The 22,956-nt window shown below is 40.6% G+C and overlaps 1 protein-coding gene across 7 annotated transcripts in view; it reads right to left on the reverse strand.

Moving 5' to 3' along the window:
• Positions 1–22,956, reverse strand: part of RPP21 (ribonuclease P/MRP subunit p21) — an 84,858-nt gene that overhangs the window by 50,086 nt on the left and 11,816 nt on the right. For 4 of the 7 annotated variants that reach the window (XM_053707555.1, XM_053707552.1, XM_053707551.1 and 1 more), the window contains one exon: positions 16,380–16,950. The exons of 2 other annotated variants lie outside the window; for them this stretch is intronic. Coding sequence is in view for 3 of the 5 variants with exons in the window: in XM_053707552.1 (XP_053563527.1) it covers positions 16,871–16,950 (80 nt within the window). In the remaining 2 variants the exon portion in view is untranslated. One more of the 7 variants, XM_053707556.1, reaches the window with a different exon arrangement.

Raw genomic sequence — 22,956 nt, forward strand, 5'->3', positions numbered from 1 at the left:
TACGGAAGGAACCACTGCCTGAAGAACCTTTCTCCCAAAAACAGCCTCCGAAGAAGCAAAAGTGTCAAATTTGTAAAATTTGGAAAAAGTATGAAGAGAAGACCAAGTTGCAGCCTTGCAAATCTGTTCAACAGAGGCCTCATTCTTAAAGGCCCAAGTGGAAGCCACAGCTCTAGTAGAATGAGCTGTAATTCTTTCAGGAGGCTGCTGTCCAGCAGTCTCATAAGCTAAACGTATTATGCTACGAAGCCAAAAAGAGAGAGAGGTAGCAGAAGCTTTTTGACCTCTCCTCTGACCAGAATAAACGACAAACAGGGAAGACGTTTGTCGAAAATCTTTAGTTGCCTGTAAATAAAATTTCAGGGCACGAACTACATCCAGATTGTGTAGAAGTCGTTCCTTCTTCGAAGAAGGATTAGGACACAAGGATGGAACAACAATCTCTTGATTGATATTCCTGTTAGTGACCACCTTAGGTAAGAACCCAGGTTTAGTACGCAGAACTACCTTGTCTGAATGAAAAATCAGATAAGGAGAATCACAATGTAAGGCCGATAACTCAGAGACTCTTCGAGCCAAGGAAATAGCCATTAAAAACAGAACTTTCCAAGATAACAATTTTATATCAATGGAATGAAGGGGTTCAAACGGAACACCCTGTAAAACGTTAAGAACTAAGTTTAAACTCCATGGCGGAGCAACAGTTTTAAACACAGGCTTAATCCTGGCCAAAGCCTGACAAAAAGCCTGAACGTCTGGAACTTCTGACAGACGTTTGTGTAAAAGAATGGACAGAGCTGAGATCTGTCCCTTTAAGGAACTAGCGGATAAACCCTTTTCTAAACCTTCTTGTAGAAAAGACAATATCCTAGGAATCCTAACCTTACTCCAAGAGTAACCTTTGGATTCGCACCAATATAAGTATTTACGCCATATTTTATGGTAAATCTTTCTGGTAACAGGCTTCCTAGCCTGTATTAAGGTATCAATTACTGACTCAGAAAATCCACGTTTTGATAAAATCAAGCGTTCAATTTCCAGGCAGTCAGCTTCAGAGAAATTAGATTTTGATGTTTGAAGGGACCCTGGATCAGAAGGTCCTGTCTCAGAGGCAGAGACCAAGGTGGACAGGATGACATGTCCACTAGATCTGCATACCAGGTCCTGCGTGGCCACGCAGGCGCTATTAGAATCACCGATGCTCTCTCCTGTTTGATCCTGGCAATCAATCGAGGAAGCATCGGGAAGGGTGGAAACACATAAGCCCTCCCGAAGGTCCAAGGTGCTGTCAAAGCATCTACCAGGACCGCTCCCGGATCCCTGGATCTGGACCCGTAACAAGGAAGCTTGGCGTTCTGTCGAGACGCCATGAGATCTATTTCTGGTTTGCCCCAACGTCGAAGTATTTTGGCAAAGACCTCCGGATGAAGTTCCCACTCCCCCGGATGAAAAGTCTGACGACTTAGGAAATCCGCCTCCCAGTTCTCCACTCCCGGGATGTGGATTGCTGATAGGTGGCAAGAGTGAGACTCTGCCCAGCGAATTATCTTTGATACTTCCATCATCGCTAGGGAGCTTCTTGTCCCTCCTTGATGGTTGATGTAAGCTACAGTCGTGATGTTGTCCGACTGAAACCTGATGAACCCCCGAGTTGTTAACTGGGGCCAAGCCAGAAGGGCATTGAGAACTGCTCTCAATTCCAGAATGTTTATTGGCAGGAGACTCTCCTCCTGAGTCCATGATCCCTGAGCCTTCAGAGAATTCCAGACAGCGCCCCAACCTAGTAGGCTGGCGTCTGTTGTTACAATTGTCCAATCTGGCCTGCTGAATGGCATCCCCCTGGACAGATGTGGCCGAGAAAGCCACCATAGAAGAGAATTTCTGGTCTCTTGATCCAGATTCAGAGTAGGGGACAAATCTGAGTAATCCCCATTCCACTGACTTAGCATGCACAATTGCAGCGGTCTGAGATGTAGGCGTGCAAAGGGTACTATGTCCATTGCCGCTACCATTAAGCCGATCACCTCCATGCATTGAGCCACTGACGGGTGTTGAATGGAATGAAGGACACGGCAAGCATTTTGAAGCTTTGTTAACCTGTCTTCTGTCAGGTAGATCTTCATTTCTACAGAATCTATAAGAGTCCCCAAGAAGGGAACTCTTGTGAGTGGAAAGAGAGAACTCTTCTTTTCGTTCACCTTCCACCCATGCGACCTTAGAAATGCCAGTACTAACTCTGTATGAGACTTGGCAGTTTGAAAGCTTGAAGCTTGTATCAGAATGTCGTCTAGGTACGGAGCTACCAAAATTCCTCGCGGTCTTAGTACCGCCAGAAGAGCACCCAGAACCTTTGTGAAGATTCTTGGAGCCGTAGCCAATCCGAATGGAAGAGCTACAAACTGGTAATGCCTGTCTAGGAAGGCAAACCTTAGATACCGGTAATGATCTCTGTGAATCGGTATGTGAAGGTAAGCATCCTTTAAATCCACTGTGGTCATGTACTGACCCTTTTGGATCATGGGTAGGATTGTCCGAATAGTTTCCATTTTGAACGATGGAACTCTTAGGAATTTGTTTAGGATCTTTAAATCCAAGATTGGTCTGAAGGTTCCTTCTTTCTTGGCAACCACAAACAGATTTGAGTAAAACCCCTGTCCGTGTTCCGACCGCGGAACCGGATGGATCACTCCCATTAGTAAAAGATCTTGTACACAGCGTAGAAACGCCTCTTTCTTTATTTGGTTTGTCGACAACCTTGACAGATGAAATCTCCCTTTTGGGGGAGAGGATTTGAAGTCCAGAAGATATCCCTGAGATATGATCTCTAACGCCCAGGGATCCTGGACATCTCTTGCCCAAGCCTGGGCGAAGAGAGAAAGTCTGCCCCCCACTAGATCCGTTCCCGGATCGGGGGCCCTCAATTCATGCTGTCTTAGGGGCAGCAGCAGGTTTTCTGGCCTGCTTGCCCTTGTTCCAGGACTGGTTAGGTCTCCAGCCTTGTCTGTAGCGAGCAACAGCTCCTTCCTGTTTTGGTGCAGAGGAAGTTGATGCTGCTCCTGCCTTGAAATTACGAAAGGAACGAAAATTAGACTGTCTAGCCCTAGGTTTGGCTCTGTCTTGAGGCAGGGCATGGCCTTTACCTCCTGTAATGTCAGCGATAATTTCTTTCAAACCGGGCCCGAATAAGGTCTGCCCTTTGAAAGGTATGTTAAGTAACTTAGATTTAGAAGTAACGTCAGCTGACCAGGATTTTAGCCACAGTGCTCTGCGTGCCTGAATGGCGAATCCGGAATTCTTAGCCGTAAGTTTAGTTAAATGTACTACGGCATCTGAAACAAATGAATTAGCTAGCTTAAGTGTTTTAAGCTTGTTTGAAATCTCATCTATAGTTATTGAGTCAAGAGTCTCTTCCAGGGACTCGGACCAAAAAGCGGCCGCGGCCGTGACAGACGCAATACATGCAAGGGGTTGCAATATAAAACCTTGTTGAACAAACATTTTCTTAAGGTAACCCTCTAATTTTTTATCCATTGGATCTGAAAAGGCACAGCTATCCTCCATCGGGATAGTGGTACGCTTAGCCAGAGTAGAAACCGCTCCCTCCACCTTAGGGACCGTCTGCCATAAGTCCCGTGTGGTGGCGTCTATTGGAAACATTTTTCTAAATACAGGAGGGGGGGAAAAGGGTACACCGGGCCTATCCCACTCCTTAGTAATTATCTCTGTAAGCCTTTTAGGTATAGGAAATACGTCAGTACTCGCCGGTACCGCATAGTATCTATCCAGCCTACATAATTTCTCTGGGATTGCAACGGTGTTACAATCATTCAGAGCCGCTAATACCTCCCCTAGCAGTACGCGGAGGTTTTCAAGCTTAAACTTAAAATTAGAAATGTCTGAATCCACTCTATTGGGATCAGAACCGTCACCTGCAGATTGAAGCTCTCCGTCCTCATGTTCTGCATACTGTGACGCAGTATCTGACATGGCCCTATTATTATCAGCGCACTCTGTTCTCACCCCAGAGTGATCACGCTTCCCTCTAAGTTCTGGTAATTTAGACAAAACTTCAGTCATAACATTAGCCATGTCCTGTAATGTGATTTGTAATGGCCGCCCTGAAGTACCCGGCGTTACAATATCACGCACCTCCCGAGCGGGAGATGCAGGTACTGACACGTGAGGAGAGTTAGTCGGCATAACTTTCCTCTCGTTGTTTGGTGAATGATGTTCAATTTGTACAGAATGACTTTTATTTAAAGTAGCATCAATGCAATTAGTACATAAATTTCTATTGGGCTCCACTTTGGCTTTAGCACATATAGCACAGAGATATTCCTCTGAGTCAGACATGTTTAACACACTAGCAATTAAACCAGCAAACTTGGAAATACTTTTCAATTCAATTTACAAATAATATGAAAAACGTACTGTGCCTTTAAGAAGCACAGAAAAAGTTATGACAGTTGAGTAACAATAAACCGGAGAAACTATAAAATCAAATTCTTTCCGGTAAAAACACAATTTTAGCAAAGGATTGCCCCCATTAGCAATGGATAACTAACCCTTAAATAGCAGAAAAAATGTACAGAATATAACGTTTTTTATCACAGTCAAAGCACAATCTCACAGGTCTGCTGTGAGTGATTACCTCCCTCAAAATAATTTTTGAAGACCCTTGAGCTCTGTAGAGACGAACCGGATCATGCAGGGAAGAAAACAGACTTGTGACTGAATTTCTGATGCGTAGCAAAAGCGCCAAATTAAGCCCCTCCCCCTCACAAACAGTGAGGGAGATCAGTAAACTGTTTTAAATTAAATAAAATGACCGCCAAGTGGAAAAAAACAGTGCCCAAAACAATTTTTCACCCAGTACCTCAGAAAATTAAACGATTTAACATGCCAGCAAAACGTTTAACATCAAATAAATGAATTGTCATAGAAAGCCTGCTGCTAGTCGTTCTCACTGCAAGATAGGCTAAAGTTTTATGCATACAGTATTATCCCAGTGAAGTGCCATTCCCCAGAATACTGAAGTGTAAATATACATACATGACAGCCTGATACCAGTTGCTACTACTGCATTTAAGGCTGAACTTACATTATATAGGTATTGGCAGTATTTTCTCAGTCAATTCCATTCCTCAGAAAATAATATGCTGCTACATACCTCTTTGCAGGTGAACCTGCCCGCTGTCCCCTGATCTGAAGTTTACCTCACTCCTCAGATGGCCGAGAACAGCAAAATGATCTTAACTACTCCGGCTAAAATCATACAAAAACTCAGGTAGATTCTTCTTCAAATTCTCCCTGAGAAGGAACAACACACTCCGGTGCTGTTTTAAAATAACAAACTTTTGATTGAAGTTATAAAAACTAAGTATAATCACCACAGTCCTCTCACACATCCTATCTATTAGTTGGGTGCAAGAGAATGACTGGGTGTGACGTAGAGGGGAGGAGCTATATAGCAGCTCTGCTGGGTGATCCTCTTGCACTTCCTGTTGGGGAGGAGCAAATATCCCACAAGTAATGATGACCCGTGGACTGACCACACTTAACAGGAGAAACATATAAAGCAAAATTATCAATTTCCTTACATGACAGTTTCAGGAATGGGAAAAAATGCAAACAGCATAGCCCTCTGACATAGAGAAAGGCAAGAGGCAAACAGCAATGGGGTATAAAACTAATGAAAAATTTGGCGCCAAGTATGACTCACAACGTAAGAGAAATTTTTTTTGGCGCCAACAATATCCAGAAATGACACACTTGCGTCACTAACGATGCAACCGTGTGTAAGACTTCCGCGTCAACTACGACGCCAGAAGTGATGAACTTGAGTCAACTGACGTACTTTTCCCACCAAAAAAATTCTCGCGCCAAGAATGACGCAATAAAGTCTAGCATTTGGCGCACCCACGGGCCTAATGCTGCCCGCAATTTGAAAGAGTAAAAAGTAGTCAATTTGAAAAAAAAAAGACTAAACCCCAGGTAAGAAACAAATATTTCTTAATATGTTTTATTTCCCAAATATGAAACGGACAGTCTGCACAAGGAAATCCATGAACCTGACTCATGGCAAATATAAGTACAATACATATATTTAGAACTTTATATAAATGCATAAAGTGCCAGACCATAGCTGGGGTGTCTTAAGTAATAAAAAAAAACACTTAACAAAAAGACACCCATCCACATATATCAGATAACTGTTTCAGTACTGGTTTGGCTATCAGTAGAGGTAATGGTATATGAGAGTATATCGTCGATATGAAAAGGGAGGTAGCAGATGAATCTCTACGACCGATAACCGAGAACCTATGAAATAGACACCCCCCCATTATGGAAATCATTGCATTCAATAGGTGATATTCCCTTCACATCCCTCTGACATTCGCTGTACTCTGAGAGGAATCGGGCTTCAAAATGCTGAGAAGCGCATATCAACGTAGAAATCTTAGCACAAACTTGCTTCACCACCTCCATAGGAGGCAAAGTTTATAAAACTGAATTGTGGGTGTTGTGAAGGGTGTATTTATAGGCATTCTGAGGTTTGGGAAACTTTGCCCCTCCTGGTAGGATTGTATATCCCATACATTACTAGCTCATGGACTCTTGCCAATTACATGAAAGAAATTAACAGTTCCAAGTACCAGACAATATTGGCACACAACCTTCAGGCTTCTGCTAGAAAGCTGAACATGAAGAGGAACTTCATCTTTCAGTCCCAAAGCATACATCTATATCAACAACGGAAAGGCTTCACTAGGAGATTAAAGTTTTGGAATGGCCCAGTCAGAACCCAGACCTGAATCCAATCAAAAATATGCGAGTTTTCTTAAGTGGGCTGTGCACAAGAGATGCCCTCACAATCTGACAGATTTGGAGTGTTTTTGCAAAGAAGAGTGGGCAAATCTTGCCAAGTCAAGATATGCCATGCTGAAAAACTCATACCCAAAAAGACCGAGTGTTGTAATAAAATCAAAGGGTGCTACAACAAAGTATTATGCAACCATTATTTTAGTTTTTTATTTCTACTCCCCTCTACCTAAAAGCTTTTAGGTTTTTTTTTACAATTTAGTTGTACAGTTTATAGGTCACATTAAAAAGGTGGAAAAAGTTTTGAAATGTCTGTCTCATTTTTTTACATCACAGAAACATGACATTTTAACAGGGGTGTGTAGAAATAACACAGAACAATCATACACACTAATACTCTGTGTATTGTAAAGAAGAAGAAAAAAAAAATAGTAATATTACCCAGGCACACTTATCAAGAATTTTAATAAAACAAAATGTTCTGGCAAGCTGCTGGTTTTTCAAGTGACTTTTTTTTTTTTTTTTTTTATTAAATGGATTTTTATTTGATTTTAGAATGCATACACAAACAGAAGGATTGGACACACAGGTCCGATTGCAATAGCTGTCACAACATTGATACATCATAAGTAAATTGCAGGGATTTGTGGCGAAAATAGTTCACCAAGATTGAACCCCGACGTGGGCTCTGAATATAGAGAGGGGGGGGGAGGAGGAGGTGATGCTTATAGAATAAATCTAATATTCCAAAAGGCAAGTCAGGATAGATTGCTGTGATATGTATTCATGGGTTTGACCATATAAATTGAGGAGCAGGTTCTGCCAACAAACTAGTCAACAAAATACCCAATACAAACTGTACTTAACACCCACTGTACCTAGCATTCATTGTACCTAGCACACACTGTATCTAGCACATGCTGCACTTAACACTCGTACCTAGCACCCGCTGTATCCAGCGCACACACAGCACCCAGCGTTCATTATACCTAGCACACACATTGTACCTGGCACACCCTGTACCCAACACACACACTGTATCTAGCACTCATTGTACCTAGCCCGCATTGTATCTAGCACTCATTGTGCCATGCACACATTGTAATCAACACATACTGTCCCTAGTACACGATACCTAGCACATACTGTACCTAACACACATACCTGGCACACATGATACCTATCTCCCGCAGTACCTAGCACACGTACCTAGCACTCACCTTGCCTAGCACACACTGTACCTAGCACACATGATACCCAGCACACACTGTATCCAGCCCACGCAGTGCCCAACAGATGCTGTACCTGGCACACATTATACCTAGCACACATTATACCTAGCACACGCCGTACCTAGCACACATTAAACCTAGCACGCCTTGTACCTAGAACACCTTGAACCTAACAGGCATTGAACCTGGCACACGCTGTGCCTAGTACACATGGTACCTAGCACACGCTGTGCTCAGCACACATTATACCTGGCACAAATGATACTGAGCTTCTGCAGTACCCAGCACACGCCATACCTAGCACCCACCTTGCTTAACATACGCTGTGCCAAGCACTCATTGCACCTAGCACACATGATACCTAGCAAACACTGAATCTAGTACACCCTGTATCCAGCACAGGCTGTATCTAGCACAAATTATACCTAGCACACGCCGTGCCCAGCACCCGCCTTGCTGAGCACACGCTGTACCTAGCAGGCATTGAACCTAGCACACATGAGACCTAGTACACATGATACCTGACACACATGATACCTAGCACACGCTGTACCTAGTACACACCGTGCCCAGCACCCACCTTGCCGAGCACACACCCTATCTAGCATGCATTGAGCCTAACACACATTGTACAGCACACAAAGTGCCTAGCACACACATCGCATCTAGCACACACGGTACCTAGCGCACAAACAATGCCCAACATGCGCAGTATCAAACACGCACGGTACCCAGCGCGAACAGTAACTAGCAAACACAGTACAAAGCACATACAGTACCAAGCACTCCTGGGAACTCACGATGCATTAGAGTATACAAATAACAAAACATAATTGTACTACACTTTAACCCTTTGGAAGATGGTAAAGGCACATAACAGAAATGGTCTCTGAGTAAAGTGCAGAGTTAAAAATTTAAGCTACGCATTAGGTGATGTTAGAGGGTTTATATGCGACTGCATTTTTAACCTCACATTTTATAGTAAATCAAAAACTTAACTTTAAGCAGTATCGCCAAACAGGAAACACATAAACTTAACAAATAGACCAGAGATAAGAATTGTCACCTCTAATTTTAACCTGAGTCAAATCTCCTTCTACCTGCAAATACTATATATATATATATATATATATATATATATATATATATTTTGTATTAGGCTATGCAAAGCACAGAAGAGAGCACTATATAGATCTGAAAGCCAATTTGCAGCTGTAAGCGACACCATAGCTCAAAATATGGAGATGCAGAATGAGCAAGTGGTAAGTGAAAGTGGCTTATTGACCACTAATGCTGTTCTATAATTATCAGGCAGAAAAAGTGTTTGTGAGCGTCCAACCTATAACTCAGAGGGTAGCAGGCTGCATGTTGAGTTTTTTTTTCTTCCAAAACGGGACTCAATACTCCTTTATCCAGTGATCTAAATAATGTACCGTCTCCTATGCCTAATATCCGCCACACACTGCCATCGCACTCACATAGAACCATGTTCTTCTAGGTAATAGCGTGGAGTTGATGAGAAGCTCCCTGTACGACCCAGGTCCTGCTCCGGCTCGGCTGCAGCAGAACAACTCAACAGTTCTTCCGGGTCTCCGCGTCGCTCCCACATGAGAAAAAATGCCCCAGTCTCACAGGCACGTAGCAGGAGCCTCTCACCGCTAGACTCCCATGCACCTGACAGTGCATTCCAAGATGGACGCCCCAGCAATAGGTACAATCTCCAGAATAGCTTATTGGAAAAAGGAGATTCTTATAAATCTAAAGCTGGAGTCACTAGCATCACAGTATGGCCTGCCACACCGCTAGTAGTTAGACGTCGGGTAAGATTCATCCCACCCCATATGGCCCAGGCAGTTGTCTTATCACAATATCATCCCAAAGCCATTACCGTCCCCAGAATAGAGTCTCTATCGCTGGATTCAAATGCTCCGTGGCAGAATGTTTCCTATCGATCAGGCATTTCTCTTGAGCGGTATAAGTTTACTCCTTTCTGAAGGGAGCAAACAGACACCTACACAGATCTCCTCAACGCTAATATGGTGGTCCCAGCTGATCCGAATATCATTATATTGACCCCCACTTCACCAAGTAGTGTCTCAATTGCATCTACCACTGTTCTTGTGGGCCGAGTTCACAGGTCCGTCGTGAGGTCTGGCCCCTGGTGTGGGGTAGTTTCTGTGATGCGACCAGCTTTCAGATCCGCTATTAAGGCCTGATTAACTTCTCTCCATGTGTCCGTAGAGACTCAAAAGTCACATTGGTAGCATATCCGATTTTCTACATTTAACTGGATTTTGCCTCCCTTGATATCCATGATGTAGCGTCCAGGAGTTTAGCTACATGGAGCTTCACACAGTTGCTGCCATGTTGGACGTCGGCTGGCTCCGCCCCCCTTCAAGTGAAATTTTATTACAAATATATAAAATTGTAAAAAGTATTCAGTTCCATTTTCAAGTCCTAAATTCTTAGTAAAAACATAATTTATGTAAGAACTTACCCGATAAATTCATTTCTTTCATATTAGCAAGAGTCCATGAGTTAGTGACGTATGGGATATACATTCCTACCAGGAGGGGCAAAGTTTCCCAAACCTCAAAATGCCTATAAATACACCCCTTACCACACCCACAAATCAGTTTAACGAATAGCCAAGAAGTGGGGTGATAAGAAAAAAGTGCGAAAGCATAAAAAAAAAAAAATAAGGAATTGGAATAATTGTGCTTTATACAAAAAAAATCATAACCACCACAAAAAAGGGTGGGCCTCATGGACTCTTGCTAATATGAAAGAAATGAATTTATCAGGTAAGTTCTTACATAAATTATGTTTTCTTTCATGTAATTAGCAAGAGTCCATGAGCTAGTGACGTATGGGATAATGACTACCCAAGATGTGGATCTTTCCACGCAAGAGTCACTAGAAAGGGAGGGATAAAATAAAGACAGCCAATTCCGCTGAAAATAATCCACACCCAAAATAAAGTTTAAATGAAAACATAAGCAGAAGATTCAAACTGAAACAGCTGCTATGTACTTTTCTACCAAAAACTGCTTCAGAAGAAGAAAACACATCAAAATGGTAGAATTTAGAAAAAGTATGCAAAGAAGACCAAGTTGCTGCTTTGCAAATTTGATCAACCGAAGCTTTATTCCTAAACGCCCAGGAAGTAGAAACTGGCCTAGTAGAATGAGCTGTAATCCTCTGAGGCGGAGTTTTACCAGACTCAACATAGGCATGATGAATTAAAGATTTCAACCAAGATGCCAAAGAAATGGCAGAAGCTTTCTGGCCTTTCCTAGAACCGGAAAAGATGACAAATAGACTAGAAGTCTTTCGGAAAGTCTTAGTAGCTTCAACATAATATTTCAAAGCTCTAACATCCAAAGAATGCAATGATTTCTCCTTAGAATTCTTAGGATTAGGGCATAATGAAGGAACTACAATTTCTCTACTAATGTTGTTGGAATTCACAACCTTAGGTAAAAATTCAAAAGAAGTTCGCAACACTGCCTTATCCTGATGAAAAATCAGAAAAGGAGACTCACAAGAAAGAGCAGACAATTCAGAGACTCTTCTGGCAGAAGAGATGGCCAAAAGGAACAAAACTTTCCAAGAAAGTAATTTAATGTCCAATGAATGCATAGGTTCAAACGGAGGAGCTTGAAGAGCCCCCAGAACCAAATTCAAACTCCAAGGAGGAGAAATTGACTTAATGACAGGTTTTATACGAACCAAGGCTTGTACAAAACAATGAATATCAGGAAGATTAGCAATCTTTCTGTGAAAAAGAACAGAAAGAGCAGAGATTTGACCTTTCAAGGAACTTGCGGACAAACCTTTATCTAAACCATCCTGAAGAAACTGTAAAATTCTCGGAATTCTAAAAGAATGCCAGGAAAAATGATGAGAAAGACACCAAGAAATATAAGTCTTCCAGACTCTATAATATATCTCTAGATACAGAATTACGAGCCTGTAACATAGTATTAATCAGAGTCAGAGAAACCTCTTTGACCAAGAATCAAGCGTTCAAACTCCATACCTTTAAATTTAAGGATTTGAGATCCTGATGGAAAAAAGGACCTTGCGACAGAAGGTCTGGTCTTAACGGAAGAGTCCACGGTTGGCAAGAGGCCATCGGGACAAGATCCACATACCAAAACCTGTGAGGCCATGCTGGAGCTACCAGCAGAACAAACTAGCATTCCTTCAGAATCTTGGAGATTACTCTTGGAAGAAGAACTAGAGGCGGAAAGATATAGGCAGGATGATACTTCCAAGGAAGTGATAATGCATCCACTGCTTCCGCCTGAGGATCCCGGGATCTGGACAGATACCTGGGAAGTTTCTTGTTTAGATGAGAAGCCATCAGATCTATTTCTGGAAGTTCCCACATTTGAACAATCTGAAGAAATACCTCTGGGTGAAGAGACCATTCACCCGGATGCAACGTTTGGCGACTGAGATAATCCGCTTCCCAATTGTCTATTCCTGGAATATGAACCGCAGAGATTAGACAGGAGCTGGATTCCGCCCAAACCAGAATTCGAGATACTTCTTTCATAGCCAGTGGACTGTGAGTCCCTCCTTGATGATTGATGTATGCCACAGTTGTGACATTGTCTGTCTGAAAACAAATGAACGATTCTCTCTTCAGAAGAGGCCAAGACTGAAGAGCTCTGAAAATTGCACGGAGTTCCAAAATATTGATCGGTAATCTCACCTCCTGAGATTCCCAAACCCCTTGTGCTGTCAGAGACCCCCACACAGCTCCCCAACCTGTAAGACTTGCATCTGTTGAAATTACAGTCCAGGTCGGAAGAACAAAAGAAGCCCCCTGAACTAAACGATGGTGATCTGTCCACCACGTCAGAGAGTGTTGTACAATCGGTTTTAAAGATATTAATTGAGATATCTTTGTGTAATCCCTGCACCACTGGTTCAGCATACAGAGCTGAAGAGGCCGCATGTGAAAACGAGCAAAGGGGATCGCGTCCGATGCCGCAGTCATAAGACCTAGAATTTCCATGCATAAGGCTACCGAAGGGAAAGATTGTGACTGAAGGTTTCAACAAGCTGATATCAACTTTAGATGGCTCATGTCTATCAAAGATAGAGAGTCATGGATACTGAATCTATCTGAAAACCTAAAAAGGTTACCTAAGTCTGAGGAATCAATTAACTTTTTGGTAAATTGATCCTGCAACCATGATGTTGAAGAAACAACACAAGTCGATTCGAATGAGATTCTGCTAAATATGAATACTGAGCAAGTACCAAGATATTGTCCAAATAAGGAATACCACAATACCCTGTTCTCCGATTACAGACAGAAGGGCACCGAGAACCTTCGTAAAAAATGATTGGAGCTGTAGCTAGGCCAAACGGCAGAGCCACAAACTGGTAATGCTTATCTAGGAAAGAGAATCTCAGAAACTGATAGTGATCTGGATGAATCAGAATATGCAGATATGCATCCTGTAAAACTATAGTAGACATATAATGCCCTTGTTGAACAAAAGGCAGGATAGTCCTTACAGCTACCATTTTGAATGTTGGTATCCTTACATAACTATTCAATATTTTTAGATCCAGAACTGGTCTGAAGGAATTTTCCTTCTTTGGTACAATGAAGTGAATTGAATAAAAACCCCAGTCCCCGTTCCAGAACTGGAACTGGCAAAATTACTCCAGTTAACTCTAGATCTGAAACACATTTCAGAAATGCTTGAGCCTTCGCTGGGTTTACTGGGACACGGGAAAGAAAAAAAATCTCTTTGCAGGAGGCCTTATCTTGAAGCCAATTCTGTACCCTTCTGAAACAATGTTCTGAATCCAAAGATTGTGAACAGAATTGATCCAAATTTCTTAGAAAAAACGTAATCTGCCCCCTACCAGCTGAGCTGGAATGAGGGCCGCACCTTCATGTGGACTTAGGAGCTGGCTTTGATTTTCTAAAAGGCTTGGATTTATTCCAGACTGGAGATGGTTTCCAAACTGATACTGCTCCTGAGGATGAAGGATCAGGTTTTTGTTCCTTGTTGTGACAAAAGGAATGAAAACGATCATTACCCTGGAAAGAAAGGGAAAGCAGAGTAGATTTAGAAGACATAACAGCATTCCAAGTCTTAAGCCATAAAGCTCTTCTAGCTAAAATAGCTAGAGACATATACCGGACATCAACTCTAATGATATCAAAGATGGCATTACAAATAAAATTAGCATGTTGAAGAAAAAATGCTATGAGAATTATGATCTGTTACTTGTTGCGCTAAAGCTTCTAACCAAAAGATGAAGCTGCAGCAACATCCGCTAAAGATAGCAGGTCTAAGAAGATTACCTGAACACAAGTAAGCTTTTCTTTGAAAGGATTCAATTTTCCTATCTAAAGGATCCTTAAGGAAGTACCATCTGCCGTAGGAATAGTACGCTTAAGAGTAGAGACAGCCCCATCAACTTTAGGGATTTTGCCCCAAAACTCTAATCTGTCAGATGGCACAGGATATAATTGCTTAAAACGTTTAGAAGGAGTAAATAAATTACCCAAATTATTCCATTCCCTGGAAATTACTTCAGAAATAGCACTAGGGACAGGAAAAAACTTCTGGAATAACTACAGGAGATTTAAAAACCTTATCTAAACGTTTAGATTTAGTATCAAGAGGACCAGAATCACCAATTTCTAATGCAATTAGGACTTCTTTAAGTAAAGAATGAATAAATTTCATTTTAAATAAATATGAAGATTTATCAGCATCAACATCTGAGACAGAATCCTCTGGACCAGAAGAACCATTATCAGAATGATGATGTTCATTTCAAAATTCATCTGAAAAATGAGAAGTTTTAAAAGACTTTTTACATTTACTAGAAGGAGGAATAACAGACATAGCCTTCTTAATGGATTTAAAAACAAAATCTCTTATGTTATCAGGAACACTGAGTATTAGATGTTGACAGAACAGCAACAGGTAATGTAACAGTACTTAAAGGAAATATTATCTGCATAAACAGTTTGTCATGACAAAACAGTACAAACAACAGCTGGAGGAACAGATACCATAAGTTTACAGTAGCTACACTTAGCTTTGGTAGCTCCAGCCCCAGGCAGGGATATTCCAGAAGTATCTTCTGACTCCGCTTCAACGTGGGACATCTTGCAATATGTAATAGAAAAAACAACATATAAAGCAAAATTGATCAAATTCCTTAAATGACAGTTTCAGGAATGGGAAAAAAATGCCAGAGAATAAGCTTCTAGCAACCAGAAGCAAAAAATCAATGAGACTTAAATAATGTGGAGACAAAAGTGACGCCCATATTTTTTCGCGCCAAAAAAAAAAAAGACGCCCACATTTGGCGCCTAAATGCTTTTGGCGCCAAAAATGACGCCACATCCGGAACGCCGACACCTTTGGCGCGAAAGAACGTCAAAAATGACGCAACTTCCGGCGACACGTATGACGCTGGAAACAAAATAATTTTTGCGCCAAAAAAGTCCGCGCCAAGAATGACGCAATAAAATGAAGCATTTTCAGCCCCCGCGAGCCTAACAGCCCACAGGGAAAGTCAAATTTTTAAGGTAATAAAAAAAATGAATTATTCATATGCATTATCCCAAATATGAAACTGACTGTCTGAAATAAGGAATGTTGAACATCCTGAGTCAAGGCAAATAAATGTTTGAATACATATATTTAGAACTTTATTAAAAAAGTGCCCAACCATAGCTTAGAGTGTCACAGAAAATAAGACTTACTTACCCCAGGACACTCATCTACATGAGTAGTAGAAAGCCAAACCAATACTGAAACGAGAATCAGTAGAGGTAATGGTATATATAAAAGAGTATATCGTCGATCTGAAAAGGGAGGTAAGAGATGAATCTCTACGACCGATAACAGAGAACCTATGAAATAGACCCCGTAGAAGGAGATCACTGCATTCAAATAGGCAATACTCTCCTCACATCCCTCTGACATTCACTGCACGCTGAGAGGAAAACCGGGCTCCAACCTGCTGCGGAGCGCATATCAACGTAGAATCTAGCACAAACTTACTTCACCACCTCCATAGGAGGCAAAGTTTGTAAAACTGATTTGTGGGTGTGGTGAGGGGTGTATTTATAGGCATTTTGAGGTTTGGGAAACTTTGCCCCTCCTGGTAGGAATGTATATCCCATACGTCACTAGCTCATGGACTCTTGCTAATTACATGAAAGAAATAGAAGACTTGAAAAAGAGCCTGCTTGATTCATGAAAACCATCCCCATCAATTGGTTAGTTAGAAATAAATCACTCAAAAAAAAAAAAAATAAAATCAAGGTTTTTGCTTTTCAAATTACTTTAATGTGTAAATTCCACCACTATTAATTATATTCCTTTAAATTAGAGCGATATACTTCACTATAAGGTTTTCATAGGAGCAAATTAACTGCACTTTTATTTGAAAACATTTTTACAAAAGAAAAAACAAAAAAAACACAAGATCGTCAAATGTTGAATTAAAAAACAACTTTGATGTAAAGAGGCTCTTTAGTGTATAAATAAAATGCTTTAATTAAATAGATCATTTTAAATAAAATGTCTTTGCTATGTGCATAACTGCATACAATGGGGTAAATACTCCTGTGGTAGTCTAGAAGAGGCTACAGCTGGAGAGCAAATGAAAAGCAGACATGTATGGCGTGTCCTCATCGGGAGTAACCTGGGGTTGTTTCAGGAGTGACATTTCTGAAGAGGTTACACACATAGGAAAATGTCATATGTTCGTTAATTTCTGCACAACTAAACACTAAATGAAAAAATTGTTATTTGTTAAGAGGTAGCTTTGCCTTCACTGGAATCCTTTGAAGATTCTTTCTTCTTAGGGGGACCCTGTGGTCCAGGGTTTTTATCTGAAAAGATACAATTATTTAAAGGACAGAAAACACCTTGCAATTCCATCATTTTGTCCAGTCTTTCAAAATATTCTGAATAGAGAGAGTCTGAACGTTATTAGAACAGATTAACATCTTGTTTGTTGCAATTATTTGTCAGCATACTTTACTTTTTGATTGGATCCTCTAAATAAGGAGGTGTGGGTAAATATTTCCTTATTTAAATGAGCCAAACAAAATTTGCATTCTTGGGACAACCCACAGAAATTGAGTATTGTTCATCTTATATCCTTTGCTTTGTGGCCAGTTAGGGACAGATAGAAGTAAAAAAAGCTCCTGCACCTATCAAGCAATCAGTACGCATAATGTAGGAAATCCAGTCAATGAATTCCAGCCAGTCTAGGAGCAGTGGAAACATTACATTTTCATTTAAATCTACAGGCAAAACAGGAAAATTATTAATGCATTGCAAAATTAACATTTTATGGGAAATTATATCAGATACTGCTGCACATTAAACAGTTAATTGTATTTTATGCCAACATTTTCATAGCAAGAATCTATTACATTACATTTACTTGAGGCATATTGTCTTGTATTTGTTATGAAAAAAAAAAAAAAAGAGAAAAAAACAGAGGCGCCAAAACATGGCCTAGTACAGCTGTACTAGGCCATGTTTTTGGCACCTCTGTTTTTTTCTCTTTTTTCAGTTACCAATTCTCCAGGAAGACCATCCTATGACTGAGTGCTGCCTTGGTGTTCTTGGAATTACCCGCTTTGGGACTTTTTTCTTCACTATTCACATTGGACACTGTTTGGTATCTTAAGATATATAGTTTGCTATTATTGTTTTGTATCATTTATTATTGCTCTTGGCTTAGGAGGCGCCCCCTAAGGGTGTGGGGGCGCACAGTGGAGTGCACCACACTCTTTATTTTTGTATTTGTTATGTACAGCTGACATGCTTTCTCTCAACACAATACTGCTGCTCACCTAGCAACTATCATCACCGGCAGTGTCTAACAGCCGTTTTGTATTAAAATAACTGCCCATGATTAAAATATTATAAAAAAAAAAAAAAAAATTCTCCTTCCCCAAAAAGAAAAAAAAAAAAAAACAGCCGAAATGTTGATCAAATATAAATGATTAACCTAAAACTTATCAAAGATATGTATGTATTGGTATATAACCAACATCAAATCATTTCTTTCATGTAATTGGCAAGAGTCCATGAGCCAATGACGTATGAGATATACAATCCTACCAGGAGGGGCAAAGTTTCCCAAACCTCAAAATGCCTATAAATACACCCCTCACCACATCCACAATTCAGTTTTACAAACTTTGCCTCGCTATGGAGGTGGTGAAGTTTGTGCTTGATTTTCTTCTGTGATACATGCTTCTCAGCATTTTGAAGCCCGATTCCTCTCAGAGTGCAGTGTTTGTTAGAGGGATGTGAAGAGAGCATCACCTATTGATTCTATGGCTTTCCTCACAGGAAATAATTTTCCAAGGTTCTGTTAACGGTTGTAGAGCTTCATCTCCTACCTCCCTTTTCAGATCGACAATATACTCTCATATTCCATTACCTCTACTGTTACCGTTTCAGTACTGGTTTGGCTGCTATGTGGATGGGTGTCTTTCGGTAAGTAAGTTTTCATTACTTAAGACACTCTCAGCTATGGTTTGGCACTTTGTAAGTTTTAAATATATGTATTGTACTTATATTTGCCATGAGTCAGGTTTATGTATATTTCCTTTTGCAGACTATCAGTTTCAAAATTGGGAAAAACATATTTAGGAAGTTTTTTTTATTACCTGGGGTATAGTCTTTTATTCAAATTGACTGCTTTTTCATTAATTGTCGCAGACAGAAATTAGGCTTGCCAGGTCGCAAAATGCTGATATTTATTGCATCGTTCTTGGCGCAATTTTTTATTTTATTGGCACAAAGGTACATTTGGTGATGCAAATTCGTAATTTCCGGCCTCTTAGTTGACGCCAGGTTTCCTTGCACAAGGTTTCGTCTGCCATGACGCAAGTTGCGTCATTTCCGGATATTGTCAGCGCCAAAAAAAATGATAAATTTGGCGGCAAGTATGATGCACAATGCAAAAATAAATTAATTTAAACCCCACTTCCTATATGCCTCTTGCCTTTTTTATGCTCAGAGGGCTATGCTGTGCATTTTCCCATTCCTGAAACTGCCATATTAGGAAATTGATAATTTTGCTTTATAGGTTTTTTTTCCTCTTACATTTGCAAGATGTCTCAATCTGATCCCGTCTCAGAAACCACTGTTGGAACCCTGCTGCCTGATAACAGCTCTACCAAAGCTAAGTGTATCTGTTGTAAGTTAGCAGAGATTATATCTCCAGCTGTAGTAAGTAACAGTTGTCATAAGCTTTTACATGCAGAGAATGTATCCATCAGTACTAGTACAATGCCTGTTCCTTCAACATCTAATGTACATGATATCCCTGTGAATACAAGAGATTTTATTGCTGATGTGATTCAGAAGGCTTTGTCTGCTATTCCGCCTTCTAATAAATGTAAAAAACTTTGAGAAGCTTTAAAATGACCAACATACTGAATTATCCTCCTCTGATGAGGATCTGAGTCAGAATATCCTACCTCAGATATTGACACTTACAAATCTACTTATCTCTTTAAGATGGAGTATATTCGTTGCTTGTTAAGGAGGTGTTGATTACTTTGGATATTGAAGAAACTAGTCCTCTCGATATTAAACCTAGTAAACGTTTAAACTAAGTTTATAAACCTCCTGTGGTTACTCCAGAGGTTTTGCCAGTTCCTGATGCCATTTCTGATAGGATTTCAAAGGAATGGAATAGGCCTGGAACTTCTTTTATTCCTTCTAGGTTTAAAAAGTTATCCTTTGCCAGCAGCTAGATTGGAGTTTTGGAAAAAAAATCCCCAAAGTTGATGGGGCTATTTCCACTCTTGCCAAACGTACGACTATTCCTATGGAAGATACTACTTCTTTTAAGGATCCTTTAGATAGGAAACTTGAATCTTATCTAAGGAAAGCTTATTTATTTTCTGGCTAAATTCTTAGGCCTGCTATATCTATGGCTGATGTTGCAGCTGCATCAACTTTTTGGTTGGAAAGCTTAGCGCAACAGGAAACAGATTCTGATTTGTCTAGCATTGTTCGCTTGCTTCAACATGCTAATTTTATCTGTGATGCTATTTTTGATATCATCAATATTGATATTAAATATAACCGTCACTGGGGGGGGCGAGTTCTTTTTACCTTAGGATAATAGAAAATCTAAAGCTTCTAATAGTTGTTCTTTGACAGAATAAGAACAGAAAGCCAATCCTTCCCCCAAAGAATCTGGTTCCAATTGGAAACCTTCAAGTTGGAATACATACAAGCCTTTTAAGAAACCAAAGCCAGCCCCCAAGTCCGCATGAAGGTGCGGCCCTCATTCCAGCTCAGCTGGTGGGGGGCAGATTACATTTTTCCAAAATATTTGGGCAGATTCTGTCCAAAAATCAATGGATTCAGAGTATTGTCTCTCAAGGGTATTGAATAGGATTCAGAGTAAGACCTCCTGTGAGAAGATTTTTTCTCACACGTTCCAGCAAATCCAGTGAAGGCTCAGGTTTTTCTGAAGTGTGTTTAAGATCTAGAGCTTGCAGGGGTAATCATACCAGTTCCGTTTCAGGAACAGGGTCTGAGGTTTTATTCAAATCTATTAATTGTCCCAAAAAATAAATTCATTCAGGCCAGTTCTGGATCTGAAAATTTTGAATTGTTTTGTAAGAGTGCAAACTTTCAAAATGGTGACTATAAGGACTATTCTGCCTTTTGTCCAGCAAGGTCATATGTCCACAATAGACTTACAGGATGCATATCTTCATATTCCGAATCATCCAAATCACTATCTGTTTCTGAGATTCTCTTTTCTAGACAAGCATTACCAATTTGTCGCTCATCCTTTTGGCCTAGCAACAGCTCCAAGAATGTTTTCAAAGGTTCTCGGTGCCCTACTCTGTAATCAGAGAACAGGGTATTGCGGCGTTTCCTTATTTGGACAATATCTTGGTACTAGCTCAGTCTTTACATTCTGCCAAATCTCACTCGAATCAACTAGTGTTGTTTCTTCAAAGACCTGGTTGGAGGATCAATTTACCAAAAAGTTCTTTGATTCCTCAGACAAGGGTCACCTTTTTAGGTTTCCAGATAGAGACATGGACACTGAATCTAACAGACAAGATACGAATAAAATTGGTTTCAGCTTGTCGAAACCTTCAGTCTCAATCATTCCCATCAGTGGCTATGTGCATGGAAGTTTTAGGTCTCATGACTGCAGCATCAGACGCGATCCCCTTTGCTCATTTTCATATAAGACCTCTTCAGCTTTGTATGCTGAATCAATGGTGCAGGGATTATACAAGGATAATCACAATTAATGTCCTTAAATCCCAATGTTCGACTCTCTCTTACTTGGTGGTTAGATCACCATCGTATAGTTCTAGGGGCCTCTTGTTCGTCCAACCTGGACTGTAAACACAACAAATGCAAGTCTTTCAGGTTGGGGAGCTGTCTGGGGATCTGACAGCACAAGGGGTTTGGAAATCTCAAGAGGCGAGGTTACCAATCAATATTTTAGAACTCTGTGCTATTTTCAGGGCTCTTCAGGTTTGGCCTCTGTTGAAGAGAATAATTTGTTTTCAGACAGACAATATCACAACTGTGGCATATGTCAATCAGGGTGGGACTCACAGTTCCCTTGCTATGAAAGAAGTATCTTGGATACTTGGGCGGAATCCAGCTCTTGTCTAATTTCTGCGGTACATATCCCAGGTGTAGACAATTGGGAAGCGGATTATCTCAGCCGTCAGACTTTACATCCGGGGGAGTGGTCTCTCCATCCAGATGTGTTTTTTCAAGATTGTTCAGATGTGGGGTCTTCCAGAAACAGATCTGATGGCTTCCCATCTAAACAAGAAACTTCCCATGTACTTGTCCAGGGATCCTCAGGCGGAGTCGGTGGATGCGTTAGCAGTTCCTTGGTTTTACCAACCTGCTTATATATAATTTTCCTGCTTCTAGTTCTTCTTCCAAGAGTGATCTCCAAGATCATCATGGAACAATCGTTAGTGTTTCTGGTAGTTCCAGCATGCCGATCTTGTTCGAAAGTTCAGTTGCTAACCTTGGCCACTTCCTTTAAGACTAGACCTTCTGTCTCAAGTAACTTTTTCCATCAGGATCTCAAATCATTTAATTTGAAAGTATGGAAATCGAACACCTAGTGCTTAGTCATAGAGTTTCGCTGACTCAGTGATTAATACTATGTTACAGGCGGACTTCATTTAAATGTTTACCTAAAGTTGTGAATTCCAACAACATTAATAGGGAAATTGTTGTTCCCTCTTTGTGTCCTAATCCTAAGAATTCTTTGGAGAGACCCTTACACTCTCTGGATGTTGTAAGAGCTTTGAAATATGTTGAAGCTACTAAAGATTTCAGGAAGACTTCTAGTCTATATGTTGTCTTTTCTGGTTATAGGAAAGGTCAGAAAGCCATTTCCTAGGTTCCTGGTTAAGAAAGCCATTTCCTTGGCATCCTGGTTAAAGCTTTTGGTGCATCAGGCTTATTTAGAGTTGGTCAGGCCCCGCCTCAGAGAATCACAGCTCATTCTACTAGATATTTTCCCACTTCATGGGCTTTTAAGAATGAAGCTTCAGTTGATCAGATTTGCAAAGCAGCAACTTGGTCTTCTTTGCATACATTTACTAAATTCTACCGTTTTGATGTATTTGCCTCTTCGGAAGCAGTTTTTGGTAGGAAAGTTCTTCAGGCAGCTGTTTCAGTTTGATTCCTCTGCTTATGTTTTAAGTTTTTTCTTTTTAATTATGAGAAACTTATTTTTTTTGTATGTGGATTTAATTTTTTCAGCGGAAAATTGCCGTTTTTATGTTATCCCTCCCTCTCTAGTGACTCTTATGCGGAGTACCACATCTGAGGTATTACTACCCCATACGTCACTA

The sequence above is a fragment of the Bombina bombina genome, chromosome 3 (genome assembly GCF_027579735.1).
Source record: "Bombina bombina isolate aBomBom1 chromosome 3, aBomBom1.pri, whole genome shotgun sequence".
In the NCBI taxonomy this organism is placed as follows: domain Eukaryota; kingdom Metazoa; phylum Chordata; class Amphibia; order Anura; family Bombinatoridae; genus Bombina; species Bombina bombina.